This window comes from Oncorhynchus nerka, linkage group LG15, assembly GCF_034236695.1.
Source record: "Oncorhynchus nerka isolate Pitt River linkage group LG15, Oner_Uvic_2.0, whole genome shotgun sequence".
Classification (NCBI taxonomy): domain Eukaryota; kingdom Metazoa; phylum Chordata; class Actinopteri; order Salmoniformes; family Salmonidae; genus Oncorhynchus; species Oncorhynchus nerka.
The window spans coordinates 26,432,162-26,459,567 of NC_088410.1; the positions used below are offsets into that span (position 1 = coordinate 26,432,162).

At 45.9% G+C, this 27,406-nt stretch overlaps 1 protein-coding gene across 13 annotated transcripts in view; it reads right to left on the bottom strand.

Annotated features, from left to right (window-relative positions):
• The window catches only part of LOC115127718 (nuclear factor 1 X-type-like), a 152,109-nt gene that overhangs the window by 112,596 nt on the left and 12,107 nt on the right, over positions 1–27,406 (bottom strand). Inside the window, exon 1 of one of the 13 annotated variants that reach the window (XM_065001387.1) lies at positions 25,083–25,275. The exons of the other annotated variants lie outside the window; for them this stretch is intronic. Coding sequence (XP_064857459.1) covers positions 25,083–25,127 — 45 coding nt within the window. The 5' untranslated portion in view covers positions 25,128–25,275. Of the gene's footprint in view, positions 1–25,082; positions 25,276–27,406 lie in introns of those variants that run through there. 13 annotated transcript variants of the gene reach the window in all.

Here is a 27,406-nt window from a genome sequence, read left to right on the forward strand (position 1 = left end):
GGCATGTTTCTTATTTTTCATAGTAAAAGTTCTAGAAATGCATTTTAGGGATGCAATACAAATAACACTATTCAACTATTGGACTAGATGATGATTTCCGTATTAGGCCCACTTATAAATAGGGATATGATGTAATAATAATAATAACATGGCTAAGGTCAAGTTGTGGAAGGAAATCGAATTAGATAAAAAAAATGCGATTGGAACGTATGCCTACTTCATTCTATTTTAGTATAAGGTTCATTCAAGATGGTGAAGCAATGACTGGTGAGTGACACCGAGTACCGGAGAACTGCACGTATTCTCTTGCTCTCCCATAAAACACAAAGTCACTGGAGAGCGCGAGGACGGACGTGTCACAGTTGAAATTGGGAGGACAACGTTCGACATCTGCTCAGTAAAATCACATATTGACAGGTACTGCGATGATGTAAGGGAAAGAGTGCGAGGGATTTGGACCACGGCACAGAGGGATATTTTCCACGTCAAATGCTCGTGTGTGTGTGTGTGTGTGTGTGTGTGTTGCTGCTTACTTTCTAGGGTGTTCTGTATTCAAGTTTCGGTGCTCTAGAATAGATTGCTGAATTACTATGAGTCATGAAGTTGTTAAAAGGGCCTGTGCTTTGCCTAGAAGATCCAATGCAAACTTCTTACCTTCCCTCCTTGTACAGGGCAGGAATATCTGCATTAGTATGGAGCATTCTGCCATTTAGGCTGCTCTGTATTAAAAGAAAAAGGGGAAAAAATGTGTTCCTATAGCTACAGCCAAGTTTCCATGTTTTCTTCCCACGGGGAAAGGAGGAAAAGCAAGGTGCGCAGGACAGCAGAGCCGCACTGCAGTTGCAGCAGACTAGCATACCATTACACGTTTGCAACTGTGTATAAACCATAGGGTTTAAAAATACAGGTTACAATAGTGTCTCTTCTTCCTCACAAACACACTTTCTCTCTCGCTCGCTCGCTCTCTCCCTCACAAACACACACTTCCTCACACGCCACTGCAAAATAAAACACAAGGGTCTCTCTCGCTCTCTCTCTCTATACATCCCCTTATCCTCTCAACCTGCATTCACTGCCAAAATCCAGAATAGTACCAATTTGGTGCCATGCACTTGAATCAGTGTAACTGCAACCACTTTTAGTCTGCCCCAGCCTGAAGTTAACATAACTCCCTGAGAAAATGAGAAGAAACTCTGTCCGTCCGTCCTTCCTTCCTTCCTTCCTTCCTTCCTTCCTTCCTTCCTTCCTTCCTTCCTTTCCTTTTCTTTTTTTCTTTATTTCTTTATTTTCTCGTTAGTGAGGCAGTTAGAATGATGATTAATGTGTGTCTGTGCATCGTTTGTAATTATCCCTGTTTACACACGGACTCATTACTATGTGTGAAAGTCTGGAACCATTTCCGTGGCGAGGGAGTGAGTGTGTGTGTGTGTGTGTGTGTGTGTGTGTGTGTGTGTGTGTGTGTGTGTGAGGCCCTGAGTGTATTTGTGCTATAAACGGATCCAGACGCACAGGGCCCTGCCCGGATCGGAGCCTCTTCCAGCTATAGACTACAAATCCCAGAATACATGGCAGGAGGCCTCGTCCAGACAATGGCCCAGTCATATTCTAACAATTTCCTGCCTGGAAAGAAGACTACAATATCACAATATTGACAATTGATACAGCAGCCTAACATTACTGAGAGGATTCATTGTGTCTATTGGAATGCAAAATAACAAATTCATAACTGATTGATTCAGCCATTCATTGATTCATTCACTTTTTATTCATTCGTGCATTCAGTGCTACATGACATTATTAGGAGTGTATATTTCAGTGCAGGGCAGGGAGAAGCAGCTAAGCGGATCAGATATGTCACTAAGTCCCCTGTCCATTATAATAGTACTACTTGCCCCCGGGGCGGCACTAGGTATTCTCTGTCTGCCCCCCAGCTGGTCGGCTCCATTAAAAGTGAATGCACAGCATTCCCCCCAACAGTCCACAAGGGCGGCCATTCCTGAAAAGGTCAAGTGGGCAGTGCTTAACACTCAGAGGGGAGGGCAGGGTGTGCGTGTGTGTGTGTGTGTGTGTGTGTGTGTGTGTGTAGGGGGACAGACAGACTGTTTTCCAGCTAAACGAGAGGGGGGGACTGTCTCACACTCTGAACCTGAGTGTGTATTTGTGTCATGGACACTGTCTGACACACATGACACACACATACACACACACTCAAGTTCATATACAGTATATATCATATTCCAATAACAGCTTGACCACAGTACAGCTGCAGGGACTTAATATAAACCTTGGATGAGTGTTGGTGGAGTACAGCAGGAATGAAGCAGATAATCAAACCATATATCCCCTTCCCTCCTCTCTCGTCCCCTTCCCTCCTCTCCCGTCCCCCCTGCTCACCACTCCTCTCCTCTTCCCTGCTCTCCTCTCCGCTCGCCTCCCCTCTCCTCCCCTCCTCTCCTCTCTTCTCGCCTCCCCTCCTCTCCTGCTCTGTCAACAGCTCTCCCTGAAACAAGAGATTGAGTGGGAACTCACTCTCCCTTTCTCTCTATCACTCTCTCTCTCTCTCTATCAATCAATCACATGCTCTCTCTCTATCACTCTCTCCCTTTCTCTCTATCAATCACTCTCTCTCTCTATCACTCTCTCTATCACACACTCCCTTTCTCTCTATCACTCTCTCTCTCTATCAATCACATGCTCTCTCTCTATCACTCTCTCTCTCCCTTTCTCTCTATCAATCACTCTCTCTCTCCCTTTCTCTCTATCAATCACTCTCTTTCTCTATCACTCTCTCTATCACACACTCTCCCTTTCTCTCTATCAATCACACTCTCTCCCTTTCTCTCCATCACGCTCTCTCTTCCTTTCTATCTATCACTCTCTCTTATCTATCTATCTATCTATCTATCTATCTATCTATCTATCTATCTATCTATCTATCTATCTATCTATCTATCTATCTCTCTCTCTCTCTCTCTCTCTCTCTATCTATCTATCACCCTCTCTATCACTCCCTCTCCCTATCTATCACTCCCTCTCCATCATTCCCTATCTATCACTCTCTCTCCCCTTCACTCTCTCTTACTCCCTCTCCCTTTCTTGGTTTCTGTAATTCTCTCTCTTTTATTCCTCCTCAGTCCTCCCTCTGCCAGTTGGTGAGGCGAGGTGCCAACCCTTCCCCACCGCCGGGCACGATGCCCTCACCCTTTATGCAAATGTCTCACAACCATCCCACCAGCCCAACTCACACATTCATTCTGTACCCCACCAACCCCAACACCAGCACTCTTCCCTAATTCCACCACCCTTTCCTCGCTCTGTCACTCTGGTCTGCAGTCTCTCTCTCTCTCTCTCTCTCTCTCTCTCTCTCTCTCTCTCTCTCTCTCTCTCTCTCTCTCTCTCTCTCTCTCTCTCTCTCTCTCTCTCTCTCTCTCTCTCTCTCTCTCTCTCTCTCTCTCTCTCTTTATTGGCTCATCTCTCTCTCTCTCTCAGTCTCTCTCTCTCTCTCGTACTCTCTCTCTCTCTCTCTCTCTCTCTCTCTCTCTCTCTCTCTCTCTCTCTCTCTCTCTCTCTCTCTCTCTCTCTCTCTCTCGACAGCTATCTTTATTTCTCTCTCTCTGTAACCCTTACACTCTCTTGTCATCTCGGTCTCTCTTTCTCCCCTCTGTTCCCCTTCTCTCTCTTTCCCTCTTTTCTCTCTCACATGGACCACCCCACACAGCTTGACTCAACCAGACTCCAAACTAGTACAGGCATTTATTACACTAGTGCCAAACAGACAAGTGCTGTGAGACTACCTTTTAGCCTTCCTAGTTCACCACGCACGCACACACGTTGATGATGCATTGTACTGTTCATAAGAGGATACTACTTTACCAGTCTGTCTTCACCAGTCGGTCATCACCAGCCACGACAAACTGTTTTTGTAAATAACTCCCATTGAAATGTAGTGTGTCAGTTGATGTAATAGGATAGTAATGCTATGGGTCTGTCATCACCGTAGAATACATTTAATTACCCTTTTCATTGTGAGGGATGGCCGCATTGTCCTCCACCACCTACTCTAGGATTACCTGTCCTGTTCTCCTCCTATCGAAACCCTAGTCCTCCACCAACTGTTACACTTGTCAATCTTGATTAATTAAATTGAACTCAAACAAATCTTAGTTACCAGGACCAGAGATGTTCCTAGTAAGGTCATGTTTGTTTTGAAGGAAAACTGGCCCTAATCATAGTAAATAGAACTCCACTAAAATGCTGTGGCTCGGTTACAGCATCCTCTGTTACAACATCCTCTGTTACAACATCCACTGTTACAGCATCCTCTGTTACAACATCCTCTGTTACAGCATCCTCTGTTACAACATCCTCTGTTACAGCACCCTCTGTTACAGCATCCTCTGTTACAGCATCCTCTGTTACAACATCCTCTGTTACAACATTCTCTGTTACAACATCCTCTGTTACAACATCCTCTGTTACAGCATCCTCTGTTACAACATCCTCTGTTACAACATCCTCTGTTACAACATCCTCTGTTACAACATCCTCTGTTACAACATCCACGGTTACAACATCCTCGGTTACAACATCCTCTGTTACAACATCCTCGGTTACAGCATCCTCTGTTACAGCATCCTCTGTTACAACATCCTCGGTTACAACATCCTCTGTTACAACATCCTCTGTTACAACATCCTCGGTTACAACATCCTCTGTTACAACATCCTCGGTTACAACATCCTCTGTTACAACATCCTTTGTTACAACATCCTTTGTTACAACATCCTCGGTTACAACATCCTCTGTTACAGCATCCTCTGTTACAACATCCTCTGTTACAACATCCTCTGTTACAACATCCTCTGTTACAACATCCTCGGTTACAGCATCCTCTGTTACAACATCCTCTGTTACAACATCCTCTGTTACAACATCCTCTGTTACAACATCCTCGGTTACAACATCCTCTGTTACATCCTCTGTTATCCTCTGTTACAACATCAACATCTCGGTTACAACATCCTCTGTTACAACATCCTCTGTTACAACATCCTCTGTTACAACATCCTCGGTTACAACATCCTCTGTTACAACATCCTCTGTTACAACATCCTCGGTTACAACATCCTCGGTTACAACATCCTCTGTTACAACATCCTCGGTTACAACATCCTCTGTTACAACATCCTCTGTTACAACATCCTCTGTTACAACATCCTCTGTTACAGCATCCTCTGTTACAACATCCTCGGTTACAGCATCCTCTGTTACAACATCCTCTGTTACAGCATCCTCTGTTACAACTTCCTCTGTTACAACTTCCTCTGTTACAGCATCCTCGGTTACAGCATCCTCTGTTACAACATCCTCTGTTACAACATCCTCTGGGGCGGCAGAGGTTAGTGGTTAGAGCGTTAGGCTAGTAACTGCAAGGTTGCAAGTTCAAATCCCCGAGCTGACAAACTGTCATTCTGCCCCTGAACAGGCAGTTAACCCACTGTTCCTAGGCCGTCATTGAAAATAAGAATTTGTTCTTAACTGACTTGCCTAGTTAAATAAAGGTAAAATAAATAAAAATATATCCTCTGTTACAACATCTTCTGTTATAACATCCTCTGTTACAACCACAGCTGACAGACAGATAAATGCAAACACAGTTTTGACCAGGGTCTATAGGTCTCTCATCAAAAGTAGTGCACTATATATGGAATAGGCTAACATTTGGGATGCAGCCAGGGTCTGAGAGGAGACTACGGGGAGGGAATCACATCTCTCCAACAGGGACCGAGCCTGACGGACGATTTAGAACCTGTTCAATTTAATTCAGTACTAGTAGATCAAAATCCTGACAAAAACCACCTAAGAACAGTACTTATTCCAAACACGTTTTTCTACTTCCTACGTCAGGGGTGGGCATCTACGGCCCGCGGGCCCAGCCCATTCAATAGCTAAATTCATGGCAGAAAACACCTAAAATGGGCACTTATTCCAAACACTTTCCCTTCCAAACCGTAGTAACACAGCTACAGATGTGGAGGTGGTACCGCTGGTTACACTGTGAGTCAGAACAGAAGAGAGAGAGCTGGACTGTTCTCCTATTCTGAGAGTAGCTGTTGCACGTACACGCGCACACACATAGACACACATACACAAGCTGTAGCTGCCACGTCAGATGCTTCTCAACTTCTTGGCTGTCAGTCAGGAGACGCAGAGCTGATTCAGGGTGAAAAAAAATGAGCTTGGCTTTAAAGCTACAATCTGTGATCTAGGAATATTTTCTAGAGTTCACTTTCAATTCTAGATTGATTCTTGAAGAATATAACTTGCGTCGTGAGCCTACAGCACAACTGTCCTTATCCTGTCTTATCCTATCTTATCCTACCCTATCCCATCCCATCCTACCTTATCCTATCCTACCCTACCCTATCCTACCCTATCCTATCATATCGTACCCTATCCTATCCTATCCTACCCTATCCTGTCGTATCCTACACTACCCCATCCTACCCTATCCTACCCTAACATACCCTATCCTAACCTACATTACCCTACCCTATCCTACCCTACCCTATCTTATCCTACCTTATCCTATCCCACCCTACCCTGTCCTACCCTATCCTACCCTGTCCTACCCTATCCTATCCTACCTTATCCTACCCTACCCTATCCTACCTTATCCTATCCTATCCTACCCTGTCCTACCCTATCCTATCCTACCCTACCCTATCCTATCGTAAACCCAAAATACAATTTTTTTATTACTCCCTCGTTTACAAACTGCCGTATTGCTGAGAACGAAACCCGGACTGTAGCTTTCAAATGTGCAGTGCAGCAGCCGCAGCCGAGCCAAGCCTCACACCACCACTGTGGCCAAATGAGTCAAGCCAGAGTTATAGCTGCTACTTCATCACCAACAAAAACAGCCGTGTGGGTTTGACCTCTGCTGCACTGTTCAATCATGCTTCAGACTGCAAGAGAAGATGGTTTCAGGATGGAGAAGAGAGAATTCCAGAATGTTTACTGTTATCAATAGTCCCGTTACAGTGTGCACGTACACACACACACGCACACGCACGCACGCACACACACACACACACACACACACACACACACACACACACACACACACACACACACACACACACACACACACACACACACACACACACACGCGCTTTAGGGCCGGAAAGCGAACACACAGGGTATATAAGAATCAGATGTACAATAGGATTCAGGGTTTACGTCGTTCTCCAAATGGAGAGCTGCTGTATTGTGTGAGTCAACATTACAGTTTCTGGCTTTTCAAATATGTGATTCTTCAGGGGGAAAGGGAAATCTGTCTAAGTCTGTGTCCCAAATGACACCTCATTATCATAGGGCGCTAGTCAAAAGTAGTGCACTATGTAGGGAATAGGGTGCCAGTTGACACGCAGCCCATAAAGGGGGATAGAGGAGGATTAAGAGGAGGCACATTTCCATAATATCTGATTCCTCAGATAGGTACTTGGCTCGTAGCACTAGATCCCTCTAAGTAGAATAATATGGTCTGTGCCCCAAAGGGCACCCTATTCCCTGTATAGTGAGCTACTTTTGACCAGAGCCATATGGGGCCCTGGTCTAAAGTCGTACACTATATAGGGAATAGGGTGCCCTTTGGGACACAGACGTGGTTTTGATGCATTAGTATCAGCATTCCATCACATCCCGTAAAGAAACTCAATATGTTTATTATCAACCATTTTAATCTGGAGGAGTAGACAGGAGTCAGACAAGGTGGTGAACCAGGTCGGGTTTAACATAGAGGCTGACTGGGGAGGGAAGTTGGGTAACTGTCTTTGGGAATGAATGACATTCCGTTCTTAGACAATAGACTGGCAAATGGAGAAATAGTTGTTAGATCGGCTAGACGGGCTGATTTCCAAGGAAAGCTAGCAAAGTAGCTTTTTAGTTTGACAAAATCTGAGATAAGACCCATGGCTCGCTCTTACTGAGAGAGAGAGAGAGAGAGAGAGAGAGAGAGGGTTTGTGTGATATTGTGTGACGTGTGTGTGTGTGTGTGTGTGTGTGTGTGTGTGTGTGTGTGTTGTGTATCTCCTGTACTGAGAGAACTGAGACACAGAGACAGTGAACAGTAGGTTACAGTACTTACTCTGGTCACACACACACACACACACACACACACGAAAGGAAAATCTAGACGTAATAACAAATTAAATGGGAAGTTTTTCATCATTCCGATATTTGTTTAAAAGCTTATTTGTTTATTCACTTATAAACCTCCCATAAAGCCTCCAACTCAAAATTCCTCTGTTTGGAACACGAGAGAGAACATTCAAACAGTGTAAATTCCCATTGCTGGGAAAAGGATCGGCTCTATTCCAGGACCAATCCATAACATCTGAATATGAAAAGAAATACATTGAGCGCAACCGGGAAAACACAAACTGCCGGGAACGAGTTCAATGCTCATTGGAGATGTATGTTTTCCCTCCTCCATGGTTGCCCCCCAAATAGCACCCTATTCCCTATATAGTGCACTACTTTTGACCAGGGCCCATAGGGCTCACAAACTCCCACTACTCTCACTGAGCTGGCTTGTTGTCACTCCTGTTCCAGTTAACACACCACAAGCCAGAGAGAGTACCGCAAAAATGTCTAAATCAGCATCATTAGGCCTGTGTGCTCTAAACACACACGTTTCCCCTGAGTCTGGAGCCCTGGTGTGTGTGTGTGTGTGTGTGTGTCTTTAAGTCAATAAACACAAACATATCACCATCTCCCACCCAGCCACAACCCCTTCTAGCTATCTTGCCTCCCTAGTTGTAGCCACCAGCCCCCCAATGCCGCCAACCACCCTCACCACCGCACCCAATACCGTCAACCGCCCTCACCACCGCACCCAATACTGCAACCCACCCTCACCACCGCACCCAATACCATCAACCACCCTCACCACCACACCCAATACCGCCAACCGCCCTCACCACCGCACCCAATACTGTCAACCACCCTCACACTGCACCCACCCAACCGCACCCAATACCGCCAACCGCCTCACCACCGCACCCCAACCGCCCTCAACCGCCCTCACCACCGCACCCAATACCGCCAACCGCACCCAATACCGCCAACCGCCCACACCACCGCACCCAATACACCACCGCCCTCACCACAGCACCATACAAATGTCTTTCATTTGCGGGTCCGACTCCCAGTTGAAAGTTGCATGTGTGTGAATGTGTGTTGAAATTCCACAGGTGAGATTGGTCAAATGAAACTAGGAATAACGTAAGGAGTAACAATGGAAAGGGTTAGAACTGAGTTTGGGGTAAAAACCTTCTAATCCACATCTGCATGTGTTTTACTATGGTTTCACATTAACCAATTGCCCTCACCACCGCACCAATGCCAACCGCCCTACCACCGCACCCAATACTGTCAACTGCCCTCACCACCGCACCCAAACCGCCCTCACCACCGCACCCAATACCGCCAACCGCCCTCACCACCGCACCCAATACCTCAACCGCACTCACCACCGCACCCAATACCGCCAACCGCCCTGCACCCAATACCTCCAACCGCCCTCACCACCGCACCCAATACTGTCAACTGCCCTCACCACCGCACCCAAACCGCCCTCACCCACCCTCAACCGCCACACCACCGCACCCAATACTGCCACCCACCCTCACCACGCACCCAATACTGTCAACCGCCCTCCGCTGCAACCTGCCAACCACCCTCACCACCGCACCCAATACCTCCAACCGTCAACCCCTCACCACCGCACCCAATACCTCCAACCGCCCTCACCACCGCACCCAATACCGCCTCACCACCGCACCCAAACCGCCAACCGCCTCACCACCCACCCTCACCACCGCACCCAATACCGCCAACCGCCCTCACCACCGCACCCAATACCTCCAACCGCACTCACCACCGCACCCAATACCGCCAACCGCCCTCACCACCGCACCCAATACCTCCAACCGCCCTCACCACCGCACCCAATACTGTCAACTGCCCTCACCACCGCACCCAATACCGCCAACCGCCCTCACCACCGCACCCAATACCCTCACCACCGCACCCAATACCCTCACCACCGCACCCCACCCGCCAACCCTCACCCGCACCCAATACTGTCAACCGCCCTCACCACTGCACCCAATACTGCCACCACCCTCACCACCGCACCCAAATATCAACCGCCCTCACCCCACCTCACCACCGCACCCAATACCTCCAACCGCCCTCACCACCGCACCCAATACCTCCAACCGCCCTCACCCGCACCCAATACTGTCAACTGCACCACCACCGCACCCAATACCGCCAACCGCCCTCACCACCGCACCCAATACCCTCAACCGCCCTCACCACCGCACCGCCACCCCAACCCCTCACCACCGCACCCAAATACCTCACCAACCGCCCTCACCACCGCACCTGTCAATACCGCCAACCGCCCTCACCACCGCACCCAATACCGCCAACCGCCCTCACCACCGTCAACTGCCCTCACCACCGCACCCAATACCGCCAACCGCCCTCACCACCGCACCCAATACCCTCAACCGCCCACACCACCGCACCCAATACTGCCACCCACCCTCACCACCGCACCCAATACTGTCAACCGCCCTCACAACTGCACCCAATACTGCCAACCACCCTCACCACCGCACCCAATACTGTCAACCTCCACCGCACCACCCGCCCCCAACCCAACCGCCCAACCGCCCTCACCACCGCACCCAATACCGCCAACCGCCCTCACCACCGCACCCAATACTGTCAACCGCCCTCACAACTGCACCCAATACTGCCAACCACCCTCACCACCGCACCCAATACCGCCAACCGCCCTCACCACCGCACCCAATACTGTCAACCGCCCTCACAACTGCACCCAATACCGCCAACCGCCCTCACCACCGCACCCAATACCGCCAACCGCCCTCACCACCGCACCCAATACCGCCAACCGCCCACACCACCGCACCCAATACAGCCAACCGCCCTCACCACAGCACCACGTGTGTGTGGTGAGAGAGGGGGCTCCAAATGTCTTTCATTTGCGGGTCCGACTCCCAGTTGAAGAGTTGCATGTGTGTGAATGTGTGTTGAAATTCCACAGGTGAGATTGGTCAAATGAAACTAGGAATAACGTAAGGAGTAACAATGGAAAGGGTTAGAACTGAGTTTGGGGTAAAAACCTTCTAATCCACATCTGCATGTGTTTTACTATGGTTTCACATTAACTTACAATTGCCTCTCAGCACATGTTTGTGTGTGTGTGTGTGTGTGTGTGTGTGTGTGTGTGTGTGTGTGTGTGTGTGTGTGTGTGTGTGTGTGTGTGTGTGTGTGTGTGTGTGTGTGTGTGTGTGTGTGTGTGTGTGTGTGTGTGTGTGTGTGTGTGTGTGTGTGTGTGTGTGTGTGTGTGTGTGTGTGTGTGTGTCTCTTCCCCAATCCATATGGTATTATCAACCGTCATTACGGACAGTTTAATAACGATCATCATCAGAGTTGACTGATTCTTACCATGTTATTTTGTAATTGTCAATATTTCTGTCAGGTGGATCATCTTAGAGCAGAGGTAGGTAACTACATTCAGCCTTGGAGGGTCGGGGGTCGCGAAGATAATTATATTCATCTGTACACTGCAAATTGACCACAACTACACGTAAGCCCAAAAAGAGATTGTAGTTGGACATTTCATTCATTTCATACCTTGATTACATTGAGACAAGATCACGTTTCTTTTTAATTCCTGGGAAAATATGTGCTTTTTATATATTTTTTGCTGAATTTCAAACAAATATATGTTTTTTTTTGTGTGTTTTTTTACGAAACTTTGGCAGGCCAAAAATAATCCTTCCCGGGCGGTTTTGACCCCAGGACGCCTGTTGCCGACCCCTGTATTATAGGAAGTCGTCTGCAATCAGATTGAAAACAGAAGCAGCAGGCACCTGAATCCAATTCATTTAACGTGACCCTTCCTGAACAACACTAGACCCTCACCAAGCATCGATGTGTAGAGGAACACGTTTGGGCCAATGGAATATATTCACATGGACAGAGAATCAAGACAACAGCCATTAAGGAGGAATGTATGTATCGTGAGGCCGGTACTCACACAAACTCAAGATGGTGTCAGTTACATCAAAACCAAAAAGTCTGCACTACTATAGTGCACTACTTTTGACCAGAGCCTCCATAGTGCACTACTTTTGACCAGAGCCTCTATAGTGCACTACTTGTGACCAGGGCCTCTATAGTGCACTACTTTTGACCAGGGCCCATAGGTTGCACTACTTTTGACCAGGGCCCATAGGGTGCACTACTTTTGACCAGGGCCCATAGGGTGCCATTTGGGATGCAGGCCTGGCCCATCTTGTCAAGCCATGATTAGTGCATATTATGGGATGAAAGCGTTGACGTGTCAATACTGTCAATGTGTGAAGTGAAAAGCAGGTCTGTTCAGCGCTGCACGGCCTGCGGCCTCATACTCCCGTTTTCAAACACACCTGTATGCACGCATACACACACACTCATCTGTATGCACACATACACACACACTCATCTGTATGCACACATACACACACACTCATCTGTATGCACACATACACACACACTCATCTGTATGCACACATACACACACACTCATCTGTATGCACACATACACACACACTCATCTGTATGCACACATACACACACACTCATCTGTATGCACACATACACACACACACTCATCTGTATGCACACATACACACACACTCATCTGTATGCACACATACACACACTCATCTGTATGCACACATACACACACACTCATCTGTATGCACACATACACACACTCATCTGTATGCACACATACACACACACACTCATCTGTATGCACACATACACACACACTCATCTGTATGCACACATACACACACACTCATCTGTATGCACACATACACACACACTCACCTGTATGCACACATACACACACACTCATCTGTATGCACACATACACACACACTCACCTGTATGCGGGAAGAAGCAGCTTTAGAAGTACAGTGCAGTACGTTGCCATGGCGTTTCGCATCACACAACAGTACTCTGATTTAAATGTATATATAATCAAAATAAATTAATCGCAAACGATGTGACTTACTCTACGAGCATCAGGATCACTTGGCCAAGTCACTGTGAAGAATCCTGAAGAAGTCTCCTCTTAAGTCAATCTATGCAAATGCTGCTTTAAAAAAAGTATGCTTGAAAATGAACAAATAAATAGATGAAAAACAGAAAGGAAGGAATGTTACAATAGAGTTCCAGTTAATTGTGATGTGACCTGTTGATGTGAGGGTCTGTAAGTGCTGCAGACTGGCCACAGAGAAGTCTCTCTCTAATAAAGCACACACACTCATTCTCCCTCTCTCTGTTTCTACACACACACACACACACACACACACACACACACACACACACACACACACACACACACACACACACACACTCATTCCCCCTCTCTCTGTTTCTACACAGACACACACACACACACACACACACACACACTCATTCTCCCTCTCTCTGTTTCTACACACACACACACACACACACACACACACACACACACACACACACACACTCATTCTCCCTCTCTCTGTTTCTACACAGACACACACACACATACACACACACACGCACTCTTTCTCTCTCCCTACACACACAATCTCTTTTCCACACAGGCCTCCCTGCCTCCCTCTGTGTGCTCACAGCTGTGGATCTTGTACTGGGTTCACCTAAGGTAAAGATATGGTATATTACGTAATGGCTTATAGATTTTTCCACCCCTGGAGGGCAGCCAAAACCCTCCTCCTCTCTCCAGAGGAGTGAGAGCAGTGAGTTGAGAGTAGAGGAGAGCAGAGAGTTAGAGAACACTTTGTTCTACTGAGACTGACTGACTGTGCTGTCCAGGCCTAGCCCAGCTAGCACACTTCTACTACAGTGGTGTACGGAATCAAAGGACGTTTTTCAGTACGAAAAGTACTGGACTGACTGACAGAGAGAGAGAAGGACAGAGAGGGGGGGCAGAGAGAGAGAGAATGGGGAGGGACAGAGAGAGAGAGAGTGAGAGAGAGAGGGGGACAGAGAGAGAGAGAATGGGGAGGGACAGAGAGAGAGGGGGGGACAGAGAGAGAGAGAATGGGGAGGGACAGAGAGAGAGAGAGTGGACATTAAGAGAAAGAGAGGGGACAGTAAGAGAAAGAGAGGGGACAGTAAGAGAAAGAGAGGGGACAGTAAGAGAAAGAGATGGGACAGTAAGAGAAAGAGAGGGGACAGACATAGAAAGAGAGGGGTCAAAGAGAAAGAGAGGGGTCAGAGAGAGAGGGGGCGAGAGAGGAACAGAGAGAGAGAAAGAGAGGGAGATGTAGAGAGAGAGTGAGAAAGAGAGGGGACAGGGACAGAAAGGGGGGCAGAGAGAGAGGGGACAGAGGCAGAGTGAGTGAGAGAGAGAGAGAGAGAGAGAGAGAGAGAGAGAGAGAGAGAGAGAGAGAGAGAGAGAGAGGGGAGGGACAAATGGAGAGAGGGACAGGGACAGAGAGAGAGAAAAAGAGTGAGAGAGCTGCTCTATATTGATGTGACAGTCTAACATGCCTACAGCATTAGACGCTCCTGTCAACACCTCCCCATGCAAACGCTCCCTGTGGTACAAACACACTAAAATAAATGACCTTCAGTGTGTGTTGTGTCATGCCAATGCAGTGAAGCACTGGTACTCTAGACCTATGGTATCCTATGATCAGATCAACTGGCAAAGGGTACTGTATTACACATACACTAACCTATATCTAGCTGTATGGTTGACGAATGCTTGTTCCAACCACAGGACTAAATAGAACACTAATCATACACATGTATCTCTATGGTCCCATCTAACGGGGATCAAACCAATCAGGCTGTTCTACCTGCTTCATATGCTGTGTTATTACTTCTTTAACCTAGCAGCTAACCAATCAGGCTGTTCTACCTGCTTCATATGCTGTTTTATTACTTCTTTACCTAGCAGCTAACCAATCAGGCTGTTCTACCTGCTTCATATGCTGTGTTATTACTTATTTAACCTAGCAGCTAACCAATCAGGCTGTTCTACCTGCTTCATATGCTGTGTTATTACTTCTTTAACCTAGCAGCTAACCAATCAGGCTGTTCTACCTGCTTCATATGCTGTGTTATTACTTCTTTAACCTAGCAGCTAACCAATCAGGCTGTTCTACCTGCTTCATATGCTGTGTTATTACTTCTTTAACCTAGCAGCTAACCAATCAGGCTGTTCTACCTGCTTCATATGCTGTGTTATTACTTCTTTAACCTAGCAGTTAACCAATCAGGCTGTTCTACCTGCTTCATAGCTAACCAATCAGGCTGTTCTACATATGCTGTGCTTAACCAATATGCTGCTTCATATGCTGTGTTATTACTTCTTTAACCTAGCAGCTAACCAATCAGGCTGTTCTACCTGCTTCATATGCTGTGTTATTACTTCTTTAACCTAGCAGCTAACCAATCAGATTATTATCTGGCACTACTTCTTTCCTGCAAATCTTCAGATCAACTGTCTACACTGGATATATATATATTTCTAACATATCTGACAGCGAAGCTTCTGTCTGCAAATTCTCTTCAGTTTACTAATACAGGATACAGTGAGCCTAATGGTTAGAGAGCTGGGCCAGTAAACGAAAGGTCACTGGTTCGAATCCCCGAGCCGACTAGGTGAAAAATCTGGCCAGGTACACTTGAGCAAGGCACTTAACCCTAATTTCTCCTGTTAGTCTCTCTGGTTAAGAGTGTTTGCTAAAAGACAAAAATGTCAACTGTATCGAAACACGTGACGCAAACATTGTATCAAGCACCTGATGAAGACGTAAGTAGAAAATCATCTGAGACGGAGGATTTAGTCCTTTAATGGGATGGAGCATCTCCGAACTGAGACACGGTTTTCACGGCTGACTGCCTGGTTTCAATCATGTCAGAACCATCCACGTTACACTTTCTTCATTTCTACTGAGAAGAGCGTGACATCTATTTGTTTAATAAAACCCTTGTATTTTTTCGTCTATAATAAACGTCTCCCACCAAATTTAGCAAGGGAATTTTCCCCATAAAATACATAGCTGTATAATATAGAAATGCATTCATAGATTTGCTTACCAGCCAGGGGCATTTCTCAGACATAAAACACATACAGAACACACTATACATGGACTCAATAGAACTGCTGTTGCAGAAATGAAGGGAGAGGATCTATACATCTAATTCCCACTGGATGCTTGGACATACAGTGTTCAGTCACTCTAATTCAACATAGAAAATACATATAGAAAATAAAAACGTATTCAATAGATCTGCTTTGTCAGAAATCAATGCCTATACATTGATCTAGCGGCTCTAATTAGATCTTTCTGTACTGTGTATGTGTGAGTGGTCTGTGTATGTGTGAGTGGTCTGTGTATGTGTGAGTGGTCTGTGTATGCGTGAGTGGTCTGTGTATGCGTGAGTGGTCTGTGTATGCGTGAGTGGTCTGTGTATGCGTGAGTGGTCTGTGTATGCGTGAGTGGTCTGTGTATGTGTGAGTGGTCTGTGTATGCGTGAGTGGTCTGTGTATGTGTGAGTGGTCTGTGTATGTGTGAGTGGTCTGTGTATGCGTGATTGGTCTGTGTATGCGTGAGTGGTCTGTGTGTGTGTGAGTGGTCTGTGTGTGTGTGAATGGTCTGTGTGTGTGTGAGTGGTCTGTGTGTGTGTGAATGGTCTGTGTATGTGTGAGTGGTCCGTGTGTGTGTGAATGGTCTGTGTATGCGTGAGTGGTCTGTGTATGTGTGAGTGGTCTGTGTATGTGTGAGTGGTCTGTGTATGCGTGAGTGGTCTGTGTATGCGTGAGTGGTCTGTGTATGCGTGAGTGGTCTGTGTATGCGTGAGTGGTCTGTGTATGCATGAGTGGTCTGTGTATGCGTGAGTGGTCTGTGTATGCGTGAGTGGTCTGTGTATGTGTGAGTGGTCTGTGTATGTGTGAGTGGTCTGTGTATGTGTGAGTGGTCTGTGTATGTGTGAGTGGTCTGTGTATGCGTGAGTGGTCTATGTGTGTATGAGTGGTCTGTGTATGTATGAGTGGTCTGTGTATGTGTGAGTGGTCTGTGTATGTATGAGTGGTCTGTGTATGTGTGAGTGGTCTGTGTATGTGTGAGTGGTCTGTGTATGCGTGATTGGTCTGTGTATGCGTGAGTGGTCTGTGTGTGTGTGAATGGTCTGTGTATGTGTGAGTGGTCTGTGTATGTGTGAATGGTCTGTGTATGTGTGAGTGGTCTGTGTATGCGTGATTGGTCTGTGTATGTGTGAATGGTCTGTGTATGTGTGAGTGGTCTATGTGTGTGTGAGTGGTCTGTGTATGTGTGAGTGGTCTGTGTGTGGATGCATGATGTGTCAAATCCTCTTTGGAGAAAAACCCCACAAAGTAACTAGGAGCTTTCATTTCACGGTTAACCGCCTTGTCCCATTCACTGGGTTAGCTACCCGACGAAAAAGAGAAGAAACTAAATGAAAGAAAAAAAACACAAACGGGTGAGTCAGGGGAGGAGGGGGGAGGAGGAGGGGGAAACAACAACATCTCCTCCAGAGTTGAGGATCCTTCCCAACCGTTGCTCTCTCTTCAACAGAGGCAAGTTGATGAGGAGAAGAAAGTGGAGGGAGGAGGAAGAGAAAGAAAATGGGAGTCTCTTCTCTTCCAGGGCAGCTGCCAAAGAGCCTCTTCTCATCCCTCACTCCTCTCATCCTTCACGTCTGTCATTACGTCTTTCCGTTATCACGTCTTCTGAAAGTTGTCTCCAACTTGGCAGAATCACAGACTTTGGCAGCGTCCCAAATGGCAACCTTTCCCCTGTAGGCCCCAGTCAAAAGTAGTGCACTGTTTAGGGAATAGGGTGGCATTTGGGACACAGCCTCTCCCTCCTTACCTTATGTATGTTCCTGGTTGGTAGTTGGCAAACGCAGGCTGGTCTGTCTGTAGACTGTGTGGGCTCAAGCTCAGAGGCTGCCTCACAAATGGCACCCTATTCCCTAAATACTGCACTACTTTTGACCAGGGTCCATAGTGCATAATGTAGAGAATAGGGTACTATTTTGGACACAGAAGAGTCTGTGTCCTTCATCTATCTACACCGTTTCATTATTGGTATGTGTGCACATTTGGTTCTGATGTCTGATAGAATTTAATACCCTACAGAGGGAACTCATGAGTGAATTGAATGATTAGGTTTTTCAGAGCTCGACAATACACTTTATCTCTAACCTTTAAACTAAGCAAATAGGTGCCTTATAATGGCCACATTTCACAATGAATATAAAATGTGTTTTCTCATGGTGAGATTGGCTTGGCTGAGGAGAGGAGGATACGGCTGTTTGTCATCTATTCTTCTCTCTATCGTATCGACACCCACACACACACATATTGTACCATACTGAACTGATTATAGTTAACTTCTTCCCTCCACCACAATCCTCACTATGTATATCTGGAACGTGTGTGTGTGTGTGTGTGTGTGTGTGTGTGTGTGTGTGTGTGTGTGTGTGTGTGTGTGTGTGTGTGTGTGTGTGTGTGTGTGTGTGTGTGTGTGTTCCACAGCAGTATATCGCAGACCGCCACCAGACCGCTGTAGGGGCTGCCTGCTACCACTGGCCACGGCTCAGCCAAAATCTAATCCATGCTGGGGGGTTGGGGTGTGATACACACACACACACACACACACATAGGGGACAGTCAGCAACCTATTATCCTGTGCTGCATGGTGATTGTGGAGGGGAAGCGGTAAAGTGCGGTAAATCCATTTTCCATGGGCGGTCAGGAAGACTGCACAGATAAAAAGATGAACAGACTTAACTCGTCTTCCTCAAAGGCAGGAGGAGAGGAGATGCACCCGGCCCCCGGCCCCCCGACCCGGGATGAGAGATATAGTACAAGGTATCCTACAGGACTTCAGCTAGCTGGGACTTTAGTGCTTGCATCATTAGGTTACCAGTGGTAGAGATGGAGCATTCTGTTTAAATGTGGCAATGTATATATGCATGTACATTCTTTCTCATTATGCATATAGTATAGTAAATGTATATACATGTATTATTACATGGATGCGTACAAGCGTGCATAAACACATACAGTAAATGTACACATTTACAAGCACTGCAGTATATAGAACAGACATAGTCCTATACACATAGAACATATGTACTAGCACAGGGCCCACCAGGCAGAGCTGACCTCAGGCAGAGCTGACCCCAGGCAGAAGCTGACCCCAGTTATAGCTGACCCCAGGCAGAGCTGACCCCAGGCAGAGCTGACCCCAGGCAGAGTTGACCCCAGGCAGAGCTGACCCCAGGCAGAGCTGACCCCAGGCAGAGCTGACCCCAGGCAGAAGCTGACCCCAGGCAGATGCTGACCCCAGGCAGAGTTGACCCCAGGCAGAACTGACCCCAGGCAGAAGCTGACCCCAGGCAGAAGCTGACCCCAGGCAGAGCTGACCCCAGGCAGAGCTGACCCCAGGCAGAACTGACCCCAGGCAGAGCTGACCCCAGGCAGACCTGACCCCAGGCAGAGTGGTGTGATCCATTAGCCAGGGGGAGATGAATAAGTAACCAGAACACAATGTAGTGCAGGGTGTCACCCTGCCAGGCAGCGCCGGGGCATTCTACCCATCCATCACCCCAAACCTTATGCCTATTCTCAGCTCCACCATCATAGAAATACAACGACTAGAATGGGCATCTCCATTCAAGTCAATGTTCCCTGATAGGTGGAGGGGCTGCGGGTCCCATTCTAATAGTTATATTTCTATGTCCAACACCAGCTCCTGTCCCCGTGTCGGTGTGGTGAAAAGTGACACCACGGCAGGAACGATGTTACCAGCTTGGTAGGCTATGTTACCGGATCAAGGGAGGCCACCTCGGCTTACACCAACACCACCGTACACCCCAGTCACCATCCGGTGCCGGTGTAACCAAAACCCACCGCTGACGCATGAGGTCCCTGGAGGACAAACTGGGTGAGAATAACTCACACTACTGACAGACTTACCACCTGACATCAGGACTAAGGCCTATCTATCTTTACCTGACGACTCAAACTGAATCCTTCCACTGCTATATGTCAGCTACATAGTCAGTCTGAGACTGCCATCATTGAAGTTGTTTGTGGTGATGTCAAAATGAGGAGTGTTGGACAAAACAAAGTCATCAGCAATTGGATCATTTCTAACCAATCAGAGTTTCAAAGCCAGTGATGAATTTTCTAAAAGCTGCTTTACCCACATGTATTTCTGGTGCTGGCCCAACCCATCGGTTTCTGGGACCAATCAGAATGGTTAGAATGTGTTCGCGTTCTATAAATCTTTGGGGAGGTACTCAGATCCAGACTCATTGCGGAGAAGAAACTAACGTCCATGGGCGTAGTATTTGGCTGGAGCAAGGAGTTTGGGTAGCCAGGCAACATCTATTTAACATGGCAAGCTGTAACTTAAAAGTGAAGGCAAAAGAATCTATTTGAAATAGTTGAAAAATGAGACATGTAACAAACATTTTATTTTGTGATTTCTCAACTGTTCCAAATTGATAAATTGCATAATAAATAAGGACATCATCATCAACTACTGAATCATTCATTGGTGCTTCCAGTACTGAAGTGATGAAGGAAGGGGTTAACCTACAGCATTGACAGGGCTGGCTCCAGGCAGACATGACATCACTTATGGCCTCAGGCCGCTTTAAAACTTTTTAAAAATGTCTCTCCACCCCATGGCAAAATGTGTACTATTGCAGGATATCTCGCTTAGGGCCCCTAAAAGGCTAGAGCTGGCCCTGCACATTTATCCCTGTGCGCTGACCTGCCCAAATCTCGTGGCAACGCTTCTCAAACACACTAATATGGACACACATACTGCGGTGTCCTTGCTTTCCCTTCACACGCAATCAAACTACAACTACATTATTCTTTGAGAGATAATTATGACAACATCTTATCACCAAACGTACATTACCTAATGCTCACAGCTATGTTTGGCCTAAACTCATTTCTTTCTTTCAAGTCGACCATAACGCGGGCATTCATTGCCACACACGGCTCAGTGCGTGTTATGTAAGCCTACGCATTTGATCTTGAAATCAATTCTAAAACAAGTGGGGAATATACTAAACATAAAATATATTTAAAAATGTAAGCCATTAAATCGACCAACAACTAAACGCATGTCCAGCAAGGGTTACGTATTTTGTTATCAAGAGCAGCAGAAAAATTCATGGGTTGGCACTGTGCGTAAAAGGCAGACTGCGGAAGCCTCGTGAAAACGCAAGCAAATCCAGACTCGACGCAGTCTAGCCTGCACTAAACATCACATTTTCTGGGAAACTTAAGAGGAGACTGAAGCAATAATTGATATCCAAACACATTACATAAAACCTTTATGCAAATGGTTCCCTCCTCTCCTTCCTCTCCTTACAAAAAACATAAAACAGTGCCATATTCCTCCTCAAAAACCCTCCCAGCGCCACTTTGCAAATGTACTGATTTGGCTATCCATACTTCGCGTCCATTACGCGTCATGCCCAAGGTCCCTCACCTAACCATGTCCATTCCAACAAAGCTTTTATCCTCATTAATAATGTATCGCTGATTGTTTACGTTTGTTACCACATGTCCCCATTGCTGATTGTTTCATTATTAACAATATGGTTAAATCGAAGAAAATGTAAAGTCAATCTCCAGACAAAATGGTTGATTCCGGAGGAACGCGAGGATAATTCCCGCGGGTGGTATGATAAACACACACACTCTCTCTCTCTCACTCACCGGAAAACCAAGGTTAATTGGCCCTCTGAAAACTCCGTTCAACGCTCGGAGGGAACTTTTTAGTCAAAAGATCATATCGCAAGAATTTGCACAACTTGCAAACATATAATATTGGAACAGGCAAGAAAAAAATATCATGTATTTCCTTTCATATTCTCACTGCCAAATAATCTGCATAATGTCTTGAGGCCAAGCAACTTTGACTGCCTTTTTTATAATGCAAATACTGAATATGCTACTAGATTTAAATTAAATCAGATCATTATAACGCTGACAAATCAATTACTGGTGAAAAATCTATCAGTCGCGAGGAAAACAAATCAGCTCACAGAAGCTTAACAAGATCAATATGTATTGCGCATATGGGCAGCATGCACGCGCATATGGGCATAATGCACGAGCTCGCCGCGCTGCTCGGCTCATGTAGGCGGATCTGTAGCCAATTAATTTTAATTAATGGAAAGAAAGAGAAACATGATGCGCGCGGAGCTCAACCCCATATGCACTTGGCTTGGAAATATATCTAAACTAAATATGCAGTTTTTGAAAGAAGTGCCCTGAATAAATGTATAGGCAAATAAAACATAAACAAATTAAATAATGCCAAGTCTGAACTCTTACAAGCTAAATTACATTGACCCCAGCTGACCAATATGCCAATATCTATCTTTAAAGAAATAATTAATGCTGTTTATGATTTTCTATAAGAAAAACGTTTCTTTAAGACTGACATTTCTTCCACAGTGATTTTAGCTGAAGCGTTGACTGTGTCTACTACAAAGAGCTGACGGAGAGGGCCTACATTTCTCCCCAGCCAAACATGCGGTTACTGTTCCTTAGGCCTAATTCTAAAACTGAACACTTGTTACAGAAAGTGAATAGAAATCACAGTGACAACAACACATCCAATTGTATGGTTAAAGTAGGCTATTAAGTCCAATTAAAATAACGAAGGGCATTCATTAATTCATGGGACTTCGAAAAACACTTGCAAAGCTGAGAAGGCTGCGTCTGGAATCTGGACTATTATGCGTGTAAGCACTTGCGTGTTGGTAAAATAATATTAATTGTGTGAATTATCCTATTAAAATTAAGTCAGAGATGCCATTAAAAAATGTACAATTCAACCTCAGCCACAAGTAAGGCATATAGGCTATACTGAGAAAAGGAGCTAAGGCCCCGTGACCTATAGATCTACTGCACGGCTATACAGGCTATATTTTAGCATACAATAATAGTGGTAAAAGACTAAACAAAATAGAACATCAAGACGCACACTGAAAAAAACAAAACGTTATAATATTCATGTATTTTTAGAAGAGGAAGCCCTACAGTTTACTGCCTATGGGACCACCAGACAAAGGAAAATAGTGAAACGAGTGCTGAGATTGTGACATTTAAGGCGATATTCAAATCTAAGTGTATAATAGCCTACTGTCTGTCTGTAAGCTACTTCCGTCGAGCTTCAAGGGGCAAACAAGTTCGGTCCTGCCGGTCCTGCCCTGCACTTCTCAGTTATAGGTGAAATTCGCACCGCTCCGTGCGCGCTCAAACGCTTTTTCTCAGACGGCTACAGTGAAGTCCAAATATACACATCCAAAGTCTTAATCACATGTTACATGTTTTATAAAGTCAATTAATAAAATCATATTTGTCCTGTTGTTATTTCATATGCATATAAGCAGCATAGGCCTGCTGTCATGAGGCTACGAAACGGATTCCAGTGAAACGGGCCAGTAAATTGCACTGTGACCTAATTTTAAGATTTTCATCTGAAATAAATTAACCAGTCACTTAGATTAGTCATTTTCTATTTAGGTAAATAAGCCTTCGTATGACTCGTCAGCAGCAAAACAGTTTCAACACATTAGCCAAGCACATGATCCACAATCGCTTCCTTGTGTGCCATATGTTTTATTTCTAAAATACTACATGTTGTATCAGTATATAATTGTTAAATGTAGCCTACAATACTTGATTCTCCAACCACTGTCAACACATATCCGAATTCCAAACCAACCGAGGGAAAAGCCTCAATGTTAGGCCTATAAATACCACATTAAAGTTACGCACAACGGCATTGCCATTTCATTGCTTGCCTTTTGCCGTCCACAATAACCCCAAAAGGAATATCAAAACCAACACTCCCTCATGTAGGCCTATGTATTCACCCGTATTCTGCCGTAAAGGTATCTCGTTCAACAAGCAAATATCAACTCAAATAAAACAAGCAACCTTTACAAATGTACTCATCTGGCCTATACAGTCAGATGTCAAAGGCCTATAAAGTCCTCATAGTTTAATGGCATATTTCTCCCTTCATTGTCTAGGCCTGTGAGGTCGCATCAGTTGTGTGTCAAATGAAAGAAAACTACAGGCCGATAACATTCCCCAGACTCGATTACATACAAGGAATCTATAAGTATACGCGTTACAATATTGTGACCCCAACACAACCCAATGCTGAGGGAAAACGGGCATTCATTCCCGCCGTCCTCCGAAATAATACACCTTTCCTTCTAACCTTATCATCGTAAAAACTACATTTATCAATTGAAAATGTAAAACTATATTTCAACTAACTCTATACGGACATTTGCATGTGACAACAGAACAGAAGCCTAAAGCTGAGAGCCCGGCTACAGCTGTCGTGTGGGTTGAATGACAAGCACAGTGACAGTCGCTCAGACACCTCCATAGCCACCGCAACTATCGCAACAAAGTTAGAAAAATCGTTCATTTCCACGGAAAAGCACTCGAAAACTAATACATTCAATACTGGTTCTTTTACTTAGTTGACATGGTTGTGTAATTGTTGTGTTTTTAAATAGCTATAGGACAGCATAACAGGCGACTAATGTAGGAATAGCGCGAGCCCTGTTCCCTCCTGAGCACTTCTCTCCCCTCCTTTTGATATAAAATAGATTCAGGAGAAGCGCCATTTTCTCTTCTAACCATGTGTAATGAAACGCACAAGAAAGCCTGTTGGAGAGATGCCATCAAAGGGGAAGAGGGACAGAGAGCGGAGAGAAGCCGAACACACCATCTGAAACGAGCGGATAGCGAAAAGGTCCCTAAAACCAAATTATTGACTAGCGGCACCGTACATGGACAACGACAACATTAAAAAACAACAACATCCGGAGAACTAAAGTGGAGGCAGGATACCAAAGAAAAGTAGAGTTTTTACCTGTGTCAAGCAGTAAGGGGAGTACATGGTTATTTTAGAGTTCATAAAGTGGAATCTTATTCAAGTTGGATAGAAGTTGGAAGTCCGCTGCATGTGGTACTGCATTGCAAAACGCTCCGCTGTGCCCCTCGCGCTCACTCTATGCTGTACCACTAACCCCGCCTCGAGCTGAAAGTGAAAGCCTACACAAACTTTGGGGGAAAGTTTGTGAACTCTTTCTGACACACACTCCCCCCTTCTCTCTCCCTCTATTTCCCTATCAAATATTCAGATGTAAATCGTGGCGCTTTATAAAGATGTGATCATGTTGGGAGTTGGATAGAGACAACATCAAACTTAAAACACCAACCAACATTGACCGCAATTATAACGTTGAAACAGCTACTAAACCTGATCGTGCCAACTGCCAAGCCCTTACTTGCCATCACGTTTTAACGTTGTCAATTGGTATTTCACTGCCTGTTAAAGACAGGTTGGTCAAATTACAGGGTCCCTCACTCATCATAGTCATGCACATTACCCATTATTAATGCATTTGAGTGTGTGTGTGTGTGTGTGTGTGTGAGAGACAGGCATTTGAACACCTTTCTCACACACATAGTAATATAAAGTGTAGCCCACTTGAACAATAGGGTATAGACGGCACCACTCCAATCAAACAGGGGTGGCCAACACTTACAAACCGCACGTCTCACAACTACCAGAAACACTCAACATTACGTAAGCCTACCATTTCTTCTTCTGGGAGTTGTTATATGTATGTACAGATGTAAGATCTTAATTCGACCTATATTGTCACAGTACAAGATTATCAGGAACAAAAGAGTGATCAATATAAGATCCTACATCTGTAAGTCACTTTGTATAAAAGCATCAGTGAAATATCCTATTACTGTATATATGTATAAGGGGACCTAACCACAATACTACAGAAAGAACACCAAACCTCTTTAACCCCAGCCATCTGTTATAGTCATCTACAGGCTAATAGAAAGTAAGAGTCAGCCACAATTGGACTTGTGTTTTCTGAAGAGAACATAGTTCTGTTTTTAATCAACGACTGGCTGGCTGGCTGACTGACTGACTGACTGGCTGGCTTATCCTTAAACACCCTGGTCAATGTTCAGCTGGTTGATCATCTCGGGTCAACCTCACGTTCTGTATGTATAGCTGCAGGGAGAGCATATGATGCACACACACACACACCCTGTCAATCACACTGCTTCTCCTGCATCCCGCCAATTCACCCTTGAGGTGAGGTAGGAGAATGTGTTCAATTTGTCTGTCTGTCTGTCTGTCTGTATGTGTGTGTGTGGGGGGGGGGGGGATTGTGTGTGTGTAGGGGTGCGGTTTTGGAGGGTTTGAAGTCACCCCGGAGCACGAGCGCCAAGCTGAGTTTTTGGGAGTCGTTGAAGCCCAGTAGATTTACGAGACCTCAGCCCCATGCAGCACTGTGCATTAGGAATGCCATGCAGCCCCTACAGAACACACACACAACAGAGAACATAGCCATATGCACGCACGCATTCATACACACACACACCTACACACACTATGCTACACCACACTCTGTGGCCAATTAAAGAGAGCAGAAGAGGCAGAAATAAGATTGAGAGAATCAGAGAGAGAAAAAGTGAGGGGAAATCAGAAAGAGGGGGATCCAATTCCAAATCCCCCTCTCCTCACCACACCCTGCGGCACAGGCCCAACAACTCCTAGTCTTTGTGCTCTGGCTCTCTCTCTATCTCCATCTCCCTCTCTGGCTCTCCATATCCCTCTCTCTCTCTGTCTCTCTGGCTCTCCATCTCCCTCTCTCTCTGTCTCTCTCTGTCTCTCTTGCTCTCCATCTCCCTCTCTCTGTCTCTGTCTCTCTCTCTCTGTCTCTTGGTCTCCATCTCCCTCTCTCTCTCTCTTGCTCTCCATCTCTCCCTCTCTATCTCTCTCCCTGGCTCCCTATTCCCCTCTCTCCTTGGCTGTCTCAATCCCTATCTCTGGCAGTGACCCAAATGACACCCTATTCCCTATATAGTGCACTATTTTAGACCAGGGCCCATAGGGTTCTGGACAAAAGTAGTGCACTGTGTAGGGGATAGGTTGCCATTTGGGACACAGGCAATCTCTGTATTCATCACAGGTTGTTGTCTTAACAGATCCTCTCACCCCAACCACTAACAACCCAGGAGTTCTAGAGCCCCAAAATGAAGGGAATTCTGAATTCTGATTCCATTCTCCCCACAATGCAAACTCCACACACACACACACACACACAGACACACACACGCACGCACACGCACACACACACACACACACACACACACACACAC